The following is a 14366-nucleotide window of genomic DNA, read 5'->3' on the forward strand; positions in this document are numbered from 1 at the left end:
ATTATTGTATGAAGTGTACTAAGGAGCTACAATCAATGTCATGATAATAAAAGAATAAGATTCCTAATTTTTCAGTTCAACAGTTGATGTTATTTCATTGACTTAATCATGCAGTAACCTTTTAACTCCCATGAGTGACCAAGACAGAATTTCTCCTTACAATATCAATACAATATCAACCAGAGAAGTAACAAGAATAAAGAAAATTATCAATTTGGGGATAATTAGTTGATCCAATCCTAAATTCTCTGAACTAACATTATAAGAATTGTATGGTTGACAGTAAGGAGAATTATAAATTTGATCTGAGAGTTAAAGGTTTAAAAGGCCCGGCTCTAGTTTTTCAAAGGTTGGATAACTCTATCTAATGGATAAATTACTATTCATAGGGTAAGTGCGAACAAAATATACTATATGCTATCCACCAGATAGAGATTTGTTCAGTGGATAGCATTTCCCATCCTTTGAACAACTGGCACCTGGTTGTTACTTAACCCTTTTTGCTATAACATCAACACACAGTTTCTCTATACCATTCTCCATACATTTCCTATGGTACTGACAAGGAGAATTTTTAATAATCAAGAACATTATAGGTTGGGGATCATTTCCTTTATTCTCACGACTCAATGTTTGATTCAGTGATGATATACTATAAGGAGAAATTAGATGTAAGTCACTGAAGGGGTGTAAACAGCGAAAAGATGGTTTTTGAGCTGTTATCCACAGTGTTAAATAAGTTTTTAACGTTGTGTTTTACTCTATTTTGATTTCAGATGAATATAAACATGTTTTAAAAACTGCAGGCCAGTTGCTAGCTCCGATAGGTTTAAATTTCTTGCAATTCTCATTGTCACTGAGGTATTATTCCCCCAGGGTGGAACTGTTCAATAAGGTAAGATTTCAAAAGGTCTGCTGAATAGTTTGTCATTTTCTTTGCTGTTGAGTATTTAGGTTTTTGAAACTTAGTTTGTAATCCAAAACTCATATTACAAAGCTGTTAGTACCATGGGTCGTTATGACTCTGCAGTGTGCATATCTACACTCAGGCATTTGAGCCTAACAGTTATATGATTTTATTTGGTACATTTTTCATTCTTTCATCAGGTTGCCCATGATCTCCCAGCACCAGACTGTGAGACTTTTGTTCAGCTTGGCAGTAGCACAATATGTGGCATTACAGAAGCTGTTTCTCTCATCAAACAAGCAGAAAACATGTATGTTCCTAATTCTAATGCTCAAGTTTCAGAAGCATGAGAAAAACAAAATGGCTTTCCGGTGAAAGAACATTGCTCTTTTAATTAAATTTTATATATATTGTATTCTGTTATTGGTAATTTTTAAATAATTTTAGTCAAACATTTTGTTGTTGTCTTTTCTTCTTAATGAATATAGACCCTTGGTGCAGAGTTTTGAATTTGATCACCACTATCCTAAATCTGAAAACAACTCTATAGCTGTTGTGTTATATGGAAAGATAGGATCAGGATCCTTATGGAGATTTCATCAGCAACTTGTAAATTTAGCAGAAAATGGTCAGGTGCACTATGTACTTCGACATTACATTGAGGTAGGAAAAGTCTGATATTATGAACAATTTTTTTGGTAATAGGGGCTTAAATAACTTTTTACATATTAATTGGCTGCTATAGAGCCATAGGCTGAAACATGACATTCTGCTCGCTGACTGAACAGACGGCAGTGAGAGGTCTTATAAGCAGTTGTAGACCAGTAATAAACCATTTTTCCAAATCGATATGATACTGAGTATGATACTGATGTTTTTCTTTGATATTGGTATTGATACTGTGAGGTCATTGAGGTAACTGGTAAGTCACATGATTTGATTGATGAAATATAGGGTTATCTTGCTCTGTTAAGTTTACAGTGTTCACTTCTCTACAACTACATCAACAAAACAGTCAAGAATTTAAAAACCAGATTAAGGATGTACTAAAGTAGAAACTCACAGTTATTGATGAGTTCACTCTTGCCACTTAAAATGGCACACTGTAGTGCTCATTGCCCAAACTCGAGCTCAGAGTCTTTTCAGCTCTTTATTGGCAGTTAGAGGCAGGTGTGAGCCAGACTGTGCTGGCCATTCATGTGCAGGATCAAAACCATTGATACTTTACGCCAGTATCGGTGTTTTCTGATCAGACATTGGTATTGATGGTATTTAGTATTTGGTATCAGTGTCAGCCCATCCTCAGACACAGGCTTTTAATGGAACCTCTGTGCTAGCCCTTTCCTTTTCTAAAGTGACCAAAAAAGGAATTTCTCCTCACAATATCAAATCTACATTTACTCAGAAATTGCCCTAAATGTAATTTTGTAACTGGTCATATCACTTAGTCATCATCAGAGAGAAAAATGAGATTATCAGGATATGGTGTGGAACTGGCTGTCAAGAAAACAGAGTACAAAGCCATGGATGACAGTAAAGTGAAAGATGATTCAGAAGGAAAGGTACAGAAACAAGAGGAAGAAGATGACGATGAAGTTGAAGGATTCCTCTTTGGAAAGTTAAGGTTTGTGCAACTATATGCAATGACTTAAGTTTGCCATTAATAGTGGGTGTTGCCTAATAGCTAACCACTGAACTCTGAATGGATAAATCAAGAAATGGCCAGAGACACTTTGTTGTGTCCTTTCTGTGTCCTGTGTCCTATCTGTACCTCTCTCTCTCCAGGAGTGTAAACGGGTGCTGGAGAACTGTCTGGAAACCTTACAAAATGCGAAGGGTTTGTCTGTAATGAGGAGATGCTGTGGCATAGTGGTTAGTGTCCTGCTAACTCAGGGACCTTGAAATGTGGGTTTGAGACCTGGTTGATCATTGTGTTGTGTTCTTGGGCTGGACAAAGTAGTCTCTCTGTCCATGGGTACAAACACGGAGAAGCAAATTGTTAGGGAAACCTGAGGGAATGATGACAGGCATCCTATTTAGGGGGAATAACCGTACCTTTAGCCACTTCATCCTACGAGACAGGAAAAAAAAACTTTGGCTTTGGTGATGATTGGAGTGTGTGCGGACTTCGCATATCTTTAACAGAGTTTGCTTTTATGTCCTTCATCTTGATGGTCTAAAACACCTCTGACCTCAGTTAGAATCTTTTTTTATCAGATTATTCATAGAGTAAATTAAAAAATATAATTTTGTTATCACACTCTACAAACTAATATTTACTCATAGGAAACTCTATCCAGACCTAAAAGAAAATCTTGATCAGTTCAGGGCACACTTAAAGGAAAGTGCACACGAGATGGCTCCTTTGAAAGTCTGGCAATTGCAAGGTATGAGGAGTTTTATTAAAATCAGGCCCCAAATATAAAGGCAGTGTATCATGTCACTGATGTTGTAATCATTAGACAGTAATCGGTACCAAAGACTGAAAAGTCACTTAGTAAAAACTAAATCACGGTGTAATAATTAACCAGTAATAACCTTCCCACAGTATCAGGAAATCTGCAAAAAGGACAGAAGATGCTAGTTCTCAATTTAGGACACTACAGCCTGATTTTAGACATAGCCTTCTGATTTTAGACACTGCTGTTTGATTTGAGACACTGCTGTCCAATTTTTGACACTGCTGTCCGATTTTAGACACTGCTGTTCAATTTTAGATACTTATATCTGATTTGAGACACCAGAGTCCAATTTTAGACACTTGTGTGCGATTCTAGACACTGGTGTCCAATTTTAGACACCAGTGTCCCATTTTAGACATAAGTATCCAAATGTAGACTTTAGTGTGTATGATCTTAGACAGCAGTGTCCAATTTTATACAGTGGTGTCCTACATTAGACACCAGGATCTAATGATTTTAGACACCAGTCTGATTTTAGACTCTTTAGACTCTTTAGTGTCCAATATTAGACACTACTGCTCTGAATAGCTCAAAGTGAAATTATGAAAAAAATATTTCTAGTAGTTGCCTTCATAATAACTTCATGTCAACAAATGAAGGGTTGCTTGGAACCCCACAGCACTACTAAAAAAAAAAGAACAAATGCTCCCTGTGTTTCTAACAGGAATATAAGACAATTTGGTAGAAGAATCCACAGAAATCACTTACTTTTCCATGAATCCCATTCAACTTTGACAGATAATTCTGCTCAAACCTGGTAGGGTGAGATTTTTTAATTTTTTTATTTTTACCATCAGATCTGAGTTTCCAGGCAGCACAACGGGTCATGTCCTCTGAACCACAAAGAGCTTTGAAAGTGCTGAGAGACATCAGTCAAAATCTTCCCATGCAAACCAGGTTTGTAGGAGACATCTTCTTTCATTTCTGCAGTTTTCGTTTTCTTTTCTTTGATTATTTACTTGTTATTTTCAATCCTAGATCTTTAGTGAAGACAAAGGTTAAAGAAGAAATGAGGAAAGAGATCAAACTTAATCAAAAGGTTAGTAGTTTAAAAAAAATTCTTTTCGTCCTTGTAGCAATATACTTTTATATTTACGTGTTCTTGTTTACACCTAGGTTTTCCTGAACGATTCTGTAAGGCCGACCAAATTAAGTAAAAATTCGCTACAGAAATCATCTGCCACTGTGTTCTACGTGTGTATTGCTTCCAATCTTAAAACAATTCATTTTCTCTCAATGGTGACCTGCACAAATTCAAATCAAAGAGATATTCCAAAATTGGTTTTGGTGTCCCATGCTGCAACCTTTCTTCACGTCATGTGTAGATAATCTGTAACTTTTTGCAGGTTTAGTAGCCCTGGTTAGGTAATGGGGATTTGAAAAAAAAAAATCCGAACATCTTGGTCAGGTGTAATATTTTGCTTAACGCAAAAAGTGGAACACAATTCTCTTGCTTTCTTATATGTGACTTAGAGTCATGTTCTGTTTCCTCATATAGTCCCTGGTTTTCAAGTTTATTGCACTGGCCGAAAAAGATCAAACAGATACAAAATAATTAGGAACTATAACATTCGGATGCAAAATTTGTTGCAAAGTTGTCATGTAGTTACCCCCTCAGACCACTAACCATCAGTCCAGTGTCTATGCATCGAAATGTTTTTTGCTCCATTTTGCTCTAGCATTTTTCACAATTTGGACTGGATCCTGGAGACAGTGCTTTGTTGATAAATGGCCTTCTGGTCCAAGTGGACGATCTTGATCCTTTTCAGTGAGTATTTGATCATTTTATGGGTCACAGGGAAACCAGAGATTATTATTTCACTTTCAACTGGTAGCATTAAAGTGCTGGTCGCCGAAGTGAATTAATTATTTCTTTCGCATCGACGTCCAGGTCCCAGTTGTTCGAAGGGTGAATAACGCTATTTCCTGGCTAAATCTCTATTCGGTGGATAGCGCAGTGCGTTTTGTTAACACTTATCCTCTGGATAGTGATTCTTCCGTTGGATAGTATTACCCGCCCTTTTAGGCGGTCACAAGTTTGAACCCTGCTGCCGTATGAATGCTGGCAGAGCAGTTTTTGGAGCTGTTGTCCGTATAATTTATAAAATCTGATCAAGATTTGTATCTTGTAGTTTGTTAGATTTGTTACGTGGTGAAGCACTAGCGATTGACAGACTCTCTTCCCTGGGCATCAAGGTAGGGTCGATGAAGACATTCTTGTGTCATTTAAAATACATTTTATTTTCAAGATATAAAAAGTATGTAATCCAAACTGAGTCTCTGGCACAACTTTTTGACATGCTCCTGTGTCATCTAAAATACATTTTCAAGATATAAAAAGTAGGTAATCCAAATTGAGTCTCCGGCACAAACCTTTTGACATGAAGATCTGCAGTTTGATTGCTCGTGATGGTCTCAGGTTTTTTTCTTTGTCCTATTCTCCTGACAATACAATTGACATCTTTTCTTCGTAACGATGTTTTTCTTCAGGGTGAACCTCTCGGTAAACTTGTGTCTCTTGCCTCTCAACCAGAGCATGAATCATTTGTTTTGGATGCAAGACACGACTCCATTGTGGTAAGTCTATGTGAGTTATCGATATTGCTTTGTCGCGATGCAAAGTGTAATTTTTAAATCTGACTTCCTTGTAAATGGTCTGGTGACTGTATTTGCTTATTTTATCATCGCTAGTTTATAAACGACCTTGAAAAAGATCGGCAGTATTGGGGTTGGCCTTCTGAACTGCAGGAGGTAAGTACTGATGGTCTGCTTCTGTGTTCCTCTTGCTTGTTGTTGTTGTTTTCAACCTGTTTGTCTTTCAAAAACCTGCTATTTAGGTTTTATTTTCCTCCTGTTTTTGTTGACAGATACTACGACCAACCTTCCCTGGGATGATGCGCTATATTGCCAAGAACATATTCAATTTGGTAACGTTGTCTGCTGTGCTATATTTCGATAAGAAAGCTGATAGTTAGTAAAACTGTAATGGAGTGTAAATCCCCAGTGTTTTATTAGGCTGAGAATCAAGGATAGAAATTCCTGTAAGATTAAATCAGGTGAAGCACGTTAAACTACCAAGTCAGGGTATATAAAAATAGTAAATTTTACAAGGTTGTAGCTGTATATACAACAAAGTACTTAAATGGAGAAAATGAGCAATCGCCATACATGAAAGACTGGAGAACTAGTTTTAAATCTTAGTCAGATGATTTTACATGGATGTTTACGGCACTCACAATGTTTAAACATGTTACATGTATGTTAATTGAAATTACTAAGCATTTCCGTGGAAACGCTTCGTAATTTGGACTTCTTGTTTTCTTTCAAGGTTCTGTTTGTCAACCCTTTAGATGCCCAGAGTATCGAACTGATCAAGGTTGTCAATGAATTGCTTCAAAATTCGTTTCCAGTCAGGTACTTTGCGCAGTTTTATATACACCCGTAATAAGGTTACTGTGCTATGAGTGAAACAGCTCACGATATCGTTATATTAACGGTGCTTTTTACAGCTAATCTTGTTATACTTCGCTCCGCATTTGTAGTCTTCGAAGGTCTGTTGGGTTTGTCATCTGCCTGAAAGCTGTGTTTAGTCACAACACAGTCGCCAAGTTATACCCACTTTTTCTGCAATACGAGTCTTCAACCAGCCCCATAAGAACAAAATGTAACAATTTTAGTCATATTTTTGCTCTCGGAATTTTACCTAATGACTTTTGCTTTTATCAATAGCTTTTTCCACCGCTGCCTACATTCTTTCTGTTGAGCTCAGTTTACTTCGTGGGTAAATAACGAAATAGCGTAAAGACTTTCCATGACGTGTTTTCTTACAACACTGATCCGAACGCGAGTTTACTAAGCAACAATGCGAAAAAAAAATGGCAAGCGACCAGGCAACAAAACTGATAGAAAGGGAAATAAAAGCCAAACGAGAAAAGCAATGATAATAACTAAACCGAACAGAAATAACTGAAGTTTTGCATTCATGATATTCACAGAATTGGTTTGTCACTGGTTGCCGATGTTCCCCTGGATGCCGAAGTCGACGCTAAGACTAATGCAGCTGTAGGAATTGCCAGAGCATTTAGCTTCATCTCATCTGAGAAGGACTCGCGAGAGGCATTTGATTGGCTTCTTAAGGTCAGTGGAACAGTTGTTGATTTTTGTGGAAATGGTTTTGAATTGTTTGACTTTGACATGTTATTCTCAATACTGAAGGCAGCGTGACTGTCGTCGCATTAATTCTCCAATATTATTCAACTGATTTGTTTTGTTTCGATTGATAGTTTATCTTGAGGATTTTATGGTTAGCTTGTGCTTGTTATATTTTTCATGGGATTTAAAATCATGTTTTTTGTGTTTAGTTGTATGATAATTTGGCGGAAGGCGATGTGCCGACTGCGGACAAGGTTTTAACTTCATTTACATCATTATTTGGCAAAGATGATGCTGAAGAAGTGTTCGGAGAAGGTTCTGATTACGACGAAAATCGAAAGGTAAAACTTCTGGCGATTTTGGAGTATGTGATATAAACTCTGTCGTTATGGAGGTCATGAGGGTTTCTTTTCTAATGAAAGTCGTGTTTTGCTTTTTAGTCCTCTCAACGTTTCTTTGACAAGACAGGATTCCATCAGTTGCCTCAAGTTATTCTTAATGGTGTGCCCATCGACAGCGAAGAGGTTGGTGATCCTTCAGTACAATCTTGTTAATTGCTTATTTTCGGCTATAAAACGATAAAAAGAGTAGCCCTTGTTTTGGTGATTTGATTCATCTTTGCTCTTGAAGTTACTAGAAATTTATGGAAATGTTAGTGACATGGATAGGTATATTTTTTACGTTAGACTTGCTTCACAACGAAATATGTACTAAAAAAGACGTTTTTTTCAGTTTGAAAATCTAGATGAAGCAGTTGTGCGGGAGGTGATGGTTCAAACAGGCCCCATACAACATGCAGTGTTTTCGGTAAGACAAAATTACTGTTAGCAATTTGGAAAAAATGCTAGGCAAGATTATTTATCTAAGACACTGTGAACTAACTGGTAAGGACAAACTAGTGCGTTTGTTTTTTTTGGTATTTTACGACTTCAACCCGAAGTGTAACTGTGATTATATGAATAAAGGGGGTAAGTTTCTAAAGAAACTGTGATGCTGCGTCTGGGGGGGAGGGGGGGAGGGGGGGAGGGTGGGGCGGGTAGTACAAGATAATTTAGTATTATCAACTGATAATATACATTGACCACCGTAAAGAGTTTATAGAGCTGACGTGTCGAGCGTGGCTCTTGGTCAGACTGCGAATATCACATCCTCAATTCTAATTCAACTTTGTTGGTGTTCTCTTTGAATAGATGTTAACTGTTAGAGCTTGTACGGTTTGTAGCAATGAACGTGTCAGTAAAAGATCCTCACTCAATTGTTTCTTTGTTGGTTTTGTAGGGTTCTGTTTATCGCTACTCCAGTGTGTATGAATATGTCATGAGCCAACCAAACGTGGTATCTCGAGTTAATAGCATGGTTCAGTCTATGGAGAGACCTTATGTTGACTTGACTGGTGGTCAGTTAAGTACAGGTAAGCAAAAAAAACAATAACAACAACAACAGCAACAACAATAATACAACAACAAAAACGGAAAAACGGAGTGACTACAGAATTCTCAAAAAATAAACCCAAAAGAAACACGATCTTTGTCGGTGTTTGACTTGCGCTGTCTCAAAAGTCACATCATCCACCCCGAGTCTCAGAGACTGAAAAGAGAAAAGTGAGAAGGAAGGCTTATCATTAGCCTCCTTTGAAATTAAACTCGCGGTTAAACAGGCCTGTTTGCAAAAATCCCCCCTCCCATGTGTTTTTTAACATCTCCGCAGTTCTCTTTACTGAACAGAAATTTATGAATCATTAGGAAAAATGTAAATGTTAATTATTTTATCATAAGACCTGCTTGTTTTCTGTTTTACAGATGAGGATATTAATAATCCTGAAGTGTTTGCTAAGCTTGATAGTTCGCAGATGGCTTCCGTTGTTGCCAAGGAACTGAAGTACTTCACCAAACAAGGAGGTAATATTGTATTTGATGGTATCTATGTTTAAGAGAATGAGAATCTGGAACAAGGGGAAGTCAGTGGTGATGGTGATTATGATGAAGTTAAGGTTGGAGAACGGGACCAGGATATGAACAGAAGGTGAGGGCGAAGGTAAGAATGGAAATGGGCAAGATGAGGAGAGTGAAGAAGGGTGACGATTAAAGTGAGACTCTATTAGACGGAAGAAGATAGGAGGCCATAGCAATGAAGAAATGGATGGAAGAAGGATACGGGCGAGGGTTGAAGAGGTGCACTGAGGAGGGAACGTGATGGGGATGGATGAGAGTGAACTGGAGACTAGGTTAAGGGTGGAGAATAAAATGACGATAGGCTGACAATCATGGAGATAACTATGGGGGAAAAGGGTGGGGCTGAAGTTGCCATGATGACATTGATAATCATTGGTTGTAAGGAATCTAACTAACTATGGTGAGAGGAAAAGCTGTGGAGATTGATATCTTTAAGACCTTACATTACATTCAAGCGGTCTTTTACTTTTTTGGGACATAAGGTTTTTTTTTTACACTGATGATTGTTTGCATCTCGAAATTAGAAAAGGTCGTGCATTGTGACAGATGAACTAATTATCAATTCTAAGTTGGTTCAAGTAAATGTACTTATTTTGGAGTGACCTCCACTTTGACACGAAGCCTAAGTTACCAGGTAGTTAGGCTGACACTGTTTGGTTTCTGTTTTGTCTTCTTTTGTAGAAGAGCTAAGTTTAAAACCAGTGACTAACTGGGTTATTGCTGACTTGGCCAGCAAAGAAGGAAGAGTGTTGGTCAGAGCAGCCCTCCAACAAGTGGTAGGTCACTACTTCAGTGATTGTTATCACCGTAATGTCTCAAAGAAGGATCGGAGTGTTTTAGTTTCTAGCCGTGTAACTCTTGTTAATATGATGGAGCTCTTAAGACTGCGCGATAATGATTCACAGTCGGCCTTTCAAAAGAAGATTTTATTTGAAATAAGAAAATCTTAAACCATCATCTTAACTAAACCGTGACTTTGTCCAGGAAGAGCTCAACCAAGCCAAAACATGATGTAGCTTAGGTTTTTGCAAAGAACATACCCCATTGCGTCATTAAAAATTACCAAGCTTTCTGTTTAATAAGAACGACGTTGAATTGATTGCTTATTTTACGCCTGAGGTTTCGAGCAAAACTTGCTTTATTTTCTCAAAGAACTACTTGTACTCCGCGGAAAATAAAATTTACTTTGAAATTTATGGAAAACTCGCCTTTTCCAGTTCTGAAGAATTGTTTCCTTCGCAGAAATCATCTTCAAGTGCAAGGGTGGGGCTCATTCACAATCCAGCTATAAAACATACGGATGATCGCCCAGAATCACTTCAGATCGCCAGAACAGTGGAGGCTGTATTGTCTTCAAAGAGTCACGTTACGCCAGCAATGTTAAAATTCATGGAGAATTTGCTGGATGAGAGCAACGACTTTGATAAGCTGTCTTCAGATGCCAAAGCAATGGCAGACCTTTTGGCGAAAACACCGGTATGTGTGATTGGCAGCATGAATTTTGTTTGAGTAGTTCGAGTCGCCATATGGAAAATTGCCTTCAATTAACGAGGAACCACAGAATTTTAAACTAATGAAATAGAAAAGCAGACAAATTAACTCTTTTACTCCCAAGATCTCATTAGCAATTCTCCTTACTGTCTGCAATACAGTTCTCATGTTGTTAGTTTGGAGAATTTGGTATTGGATCAGCTAACAATCCCTTGATTGATATTTTTTGTTATTCTCATCACCTGTCTGCTTGATATTTTATTGATGATGTAGGGAGAAATTTTGTCTCGATCATTCATGGGATTTAAATGGTTAAAATACTAAACCAGAATGAGCGAGGCAGAGGATTCACGAGGCCTGCAAATCTTTTTTTTGCGATGCACGAAGTAGCGCAGTTTTAACAAAATGGATAGGAAGGTAAAGGAGCCAATCAAAAAAGGATATGTTTGAAGAACAATGGGTTGATGCCAGATTTGAATCACATGACGCAATTTGCAGCTAACACCTGAAAGAGGAATCGATCCTGTTTAAATTGGTTTGAAGAGGTTGGACGAGCTTTTGTGTTTTTTTTAACATTGACGGAGTGATGAATCGAAGCAAATTAGAATTGAGGGAAAGTATTACTCTTCTTCGTAGAGGAAGTTAAAGAGTGGAGGTATCATACATTATTTTGTGCCGAGCTGATTGTTTTATATCCTGTAGCCTATAAAACACAGTTTGTTACGATGTGCGACACATTTTGTCCTTTTTGTCAGGGAAGTTGTTTTGATGTAAATTAGTTGATTATATACATTTGTCTCTATCATCAGGGTTTGAAATTAGAAACTATACAAGCAAAGTTATCAGACGGGGAAACCTTCAAAGGCAAGCTGTTCTCACACCAGCATTTCTGCACAGGTGTTGTTAACCTACTTCCCGGTCAACCTGCCGTTGTAACCAACGGAAGAGTAAGTGTGAAGCGGTGAAGTTCTTTGCTTGTAGCTTTTTATTGTTGTGAGAAGGCCGTCATTACCAGGGCTTCGGCTTTACCCGTGGAAACGTACAAGGCCTTTAGCAACGAGAGCCTGTTCTTGCCCTAGTCTGCACAGTTCACTTCAGCTGAAATGTTGTTTCAACAGGTTCTTGGTCCACTTGCTGGAAACACGTTGTTCACAGAGGATGACTTTAAACTTCTTGAGAACTTTGACATGGACTTGTATGCTCGCAAAGTCAGAGACCAGGTACGATCCTTTAAAACGCTTTAAGATAATTTGGTGTGTAAACTAACTAACTACACGCGAAAGCCACATTTGAAAAATAATTGCGTAGCCGTTTGGCAGAGTCAGACTTTAAGTTTGCGGATCTGTTTATCAACAGATTGATGAAATGACATTTGATGGTTTGTCTGCGGATGATGATACAAGGTAATTTGCATTTTTTCCTGAAATGTTTGCGAGCTAGGGTTTAGACGTCAAAAATGTAGTATTTAATTTTGTTGACAGGGTCGGTGAACCTTGTAGAGTTTGCTCCGCTCCCAATATGAGGCTTGATAACCCAGTTTATAGCTTAGAATTCTGGAATTATACAATGCATGACAGTTATCCATTTCTCGTTTTCAGTGAATTTAGAAGTGACATCATCATGAAGGTATCCTCTGCGCTGATCTGTCGAGATAAGAGATCTCGTCAGCAAATTACTATAAAAGCCAGTGAACACAGGTAGGGAAGTGAAAAGAGGCGTTACCTTGAAACAGAAATGTTATTAGAATTGTTTCTGCTTTGTAAATAGAATAAGAAAGTTGGTAGGTTTTGAGCTTGGTAAAGAGCTCTTATCACGAGCGTGAGATAAAGAAAAAATTCTCAGTCCCTATGAGGAATCGAACCTCAGTCCTTCGTTTCTTCTGCTTTGTCTTAAGAAGAAGTTGGTGCTAAGTTGTGGCACGATTGTGGCGCTTTGTCGCTTGTTTTTGAGTTTTGTCTTCTGCTTTTTATCCCACCGAACTATCATTTTTTACAAGTTTCATTAAAAATAATGAAGCTTTGCTCAACGCAAAAGAATTGCAACATGGTTTTTTTTTTCATCCAACGTGTACGACCACATAAAAGTGAAAAGTTTAATCTAATTGAAAATGTTTACAAAACGTGATTGCGTGCGCTGCTTCAATGCACCAGTCCCGCTCCAAACGGCCTACCAAACAGTGAAGTGTGTCTCCTTTCTTAGTGTCATGAAGATTGAGCCGAAGCAAGACGGAGCCAGTTTTGATGTGGTGGTAGTTTTGGATCCTCTGTCTCAAGGTACTGTTGGTTTCGTTACTTTGTTTTTGAAAATTATCGTTACGGTTCCAACTCCACTCAGTTACAAAGCCCACTTGCACCAAATACTTTTCCAAAATTTACACTTAAATAAGTGATACAGAAACAGAGTAAGAAAGGCTGTAGAAATTATTTTAGTGGACGGAGTAACTATCATTAAAAATCATTGTGTGGAATTTGCTACTAAAACTGTTCGCGTGATCGGTTTTTGTCCTCTTGCATTTCTCATCGATATCGGTTGATTTATTTCCTATTTCTCTTTTCTTTACAGCTGCTCAGAAAATTGCACCGATACTGATGGTAAGTTTGAGCTTTCTTTTTTTCTTTCACTTTCACTAATGGGTGAAATTATTGCGGAACTAAAGCGCGAACAGCTTAGTATCAACAAATCAACCGACCAATTCAGGCCAATTATTTATTTTAATAAGTAGTTAAGTAGTTAAGGTGGTTTGGAACAATTTTTTTGCCCTCTGCCCGGCCATCTTCAGAGCGCGCAAATACCAACTCACCGCCTTTGCATTTGAAGGATGCTCACACTTGTGGTAACCGAAGGATTGAAGTTTGTATTAGTTAGCTTGGCATGGCAATCGCTATAATTGCGCTAATATTATGGGATAATCCTGTTAAACAGCCTTTGGGGACGGTCACGGAAATTCTAGAACTTTTCGTTCGACTTCAGGGTTTTGATTTTTTTGGGATAAGGCCTAGCTCGGAGGAATTTAGAGAAAAATATTTTTGAAAGTGTTTGGTAAGCAAATAAATATCTTGGACAGTGTTAGCAAATTTTCTTTCATGTTGTTCTTTCCTTCAGGTCCTTCAAAATGCTACAAACGTTAACATCAAGCTTGCCATGAACTCTCGTGAGAAGCTCTCCGAGTTGCCTCTTAATCGTTTCTACCGATATGTATTAGAGCCCGAAGTCACATTTAATGAGGACGGCACCATCACAGAGGGGCCAGCGGCGATGTTCTCTGATATGCCACAGTCAGTTCTTCTTACCATGAATATGGACACACCTTTGGGGTGGATGGTAGAGGCAGTGTACTCTCCTTACGATTTGGACAACATAAAATTGCAGGAGGTGAGGATTGACCTTTTAAGTTAAATTTGT

General features: G+C 38.0%; 1 protein-coding gene across 2 annotated transcripts in view; it reads left to right on the forward strand.

Annotated features, from left to right (window-relative positions):
• Positions 1–14366, forward strand: part of LOC113682052 (UDP-glucose:glycoprotein glucosyltransferase 1) — a 29913-nt gene that overhangs the window by 1775 nt on the left and 13772 nt on the right. For both annotated transcript variants that reach the window (XM_089208490.1, XM_089208489.1), the window contains exons 4-31: positions 777–895; positions 1108–1217; positions 1396–1570; positions 2356–2531; positions 3194–3294; positions 4167–4266; positions 4348–4408; positions 5049–5137; positions 5502–5565; positions 5860–5946; positions 6061–6120; positions 6237–6296; positions 6698–6783; positions 7365–7506; positions 7731–7862; positions 7962–8045; positions 8254–8328; positions 8800–8932; positions 9321–9419; positions 10155–10249; positions 10716–10949; positions 11774–11911; positions 12083–12184; positions 12321–12367; positions 12563–12661; positions 13164–13237; positions 13527–13555; positions 14067–14336. In XM_089208490.1, coding sequence (XP_089064616.1) covers positions 777–895; positions 1108–1217; positions 1396–1570; positions 2356–2531; positions 3194–3294; positions 4167–4266; positions 4348–4408; positions 5049–5137; positions 5502–5565; positions 5860–5946; positions 6061–6120; positions 6237–6296; positions 6698–6783; positions 7365–7506; positions 7731–7862; positions 7962–8045; positions 8254–8328; positions 8800–8932; positions 9321–9419; positions 10155–10249; positions 10716–10949; positions 11774–11911; positions 12083–12184; positions 12321–12367; positions 12563–12661; positions 13164–13237; positions 13527–13555; positions 14067–14336 — 3041 coding nt within the window. The remainder of the gene's footprint in view (positions 1–776; positions 896–1107; positions 1218–1395; positions 1571–2355; positions 2532–3193; positions 3295–4166; positions 4267–4347; positions 4409–5048; positions 5138–5501; positions 5566–5859; positions 5947–6060; positions 6121–6236; positions 6297–6697; positions 6784–7364; positions 7507–7730; positions 7863–7961; positions 8046–8253; positions 8329–8799; positions 8933–9320; positions 9420–10154; positions 10250–10715; positions 10950–11773; positions 11912–12082; positions 12185–12320; positions 12368–12562; positions 12662–13163; positions 13238–13526; positions 13556–14066; positions 14337–14366) is intronic.

The sequence above is a fragment of the Pocillopora damicornis genome, chromosome 6 (assembly GCF_964200805.1).
Source record: "Pocillopora damicornis chromosome 6, jaPocDami1.2, whole genome shotgun sequence".
NCBI lineage: Eukaryota > Metazoa > Cnidaria > Anthozoa > Scleractinia > Pocilloporidae > Pocillopora > Pocillopora damicornis.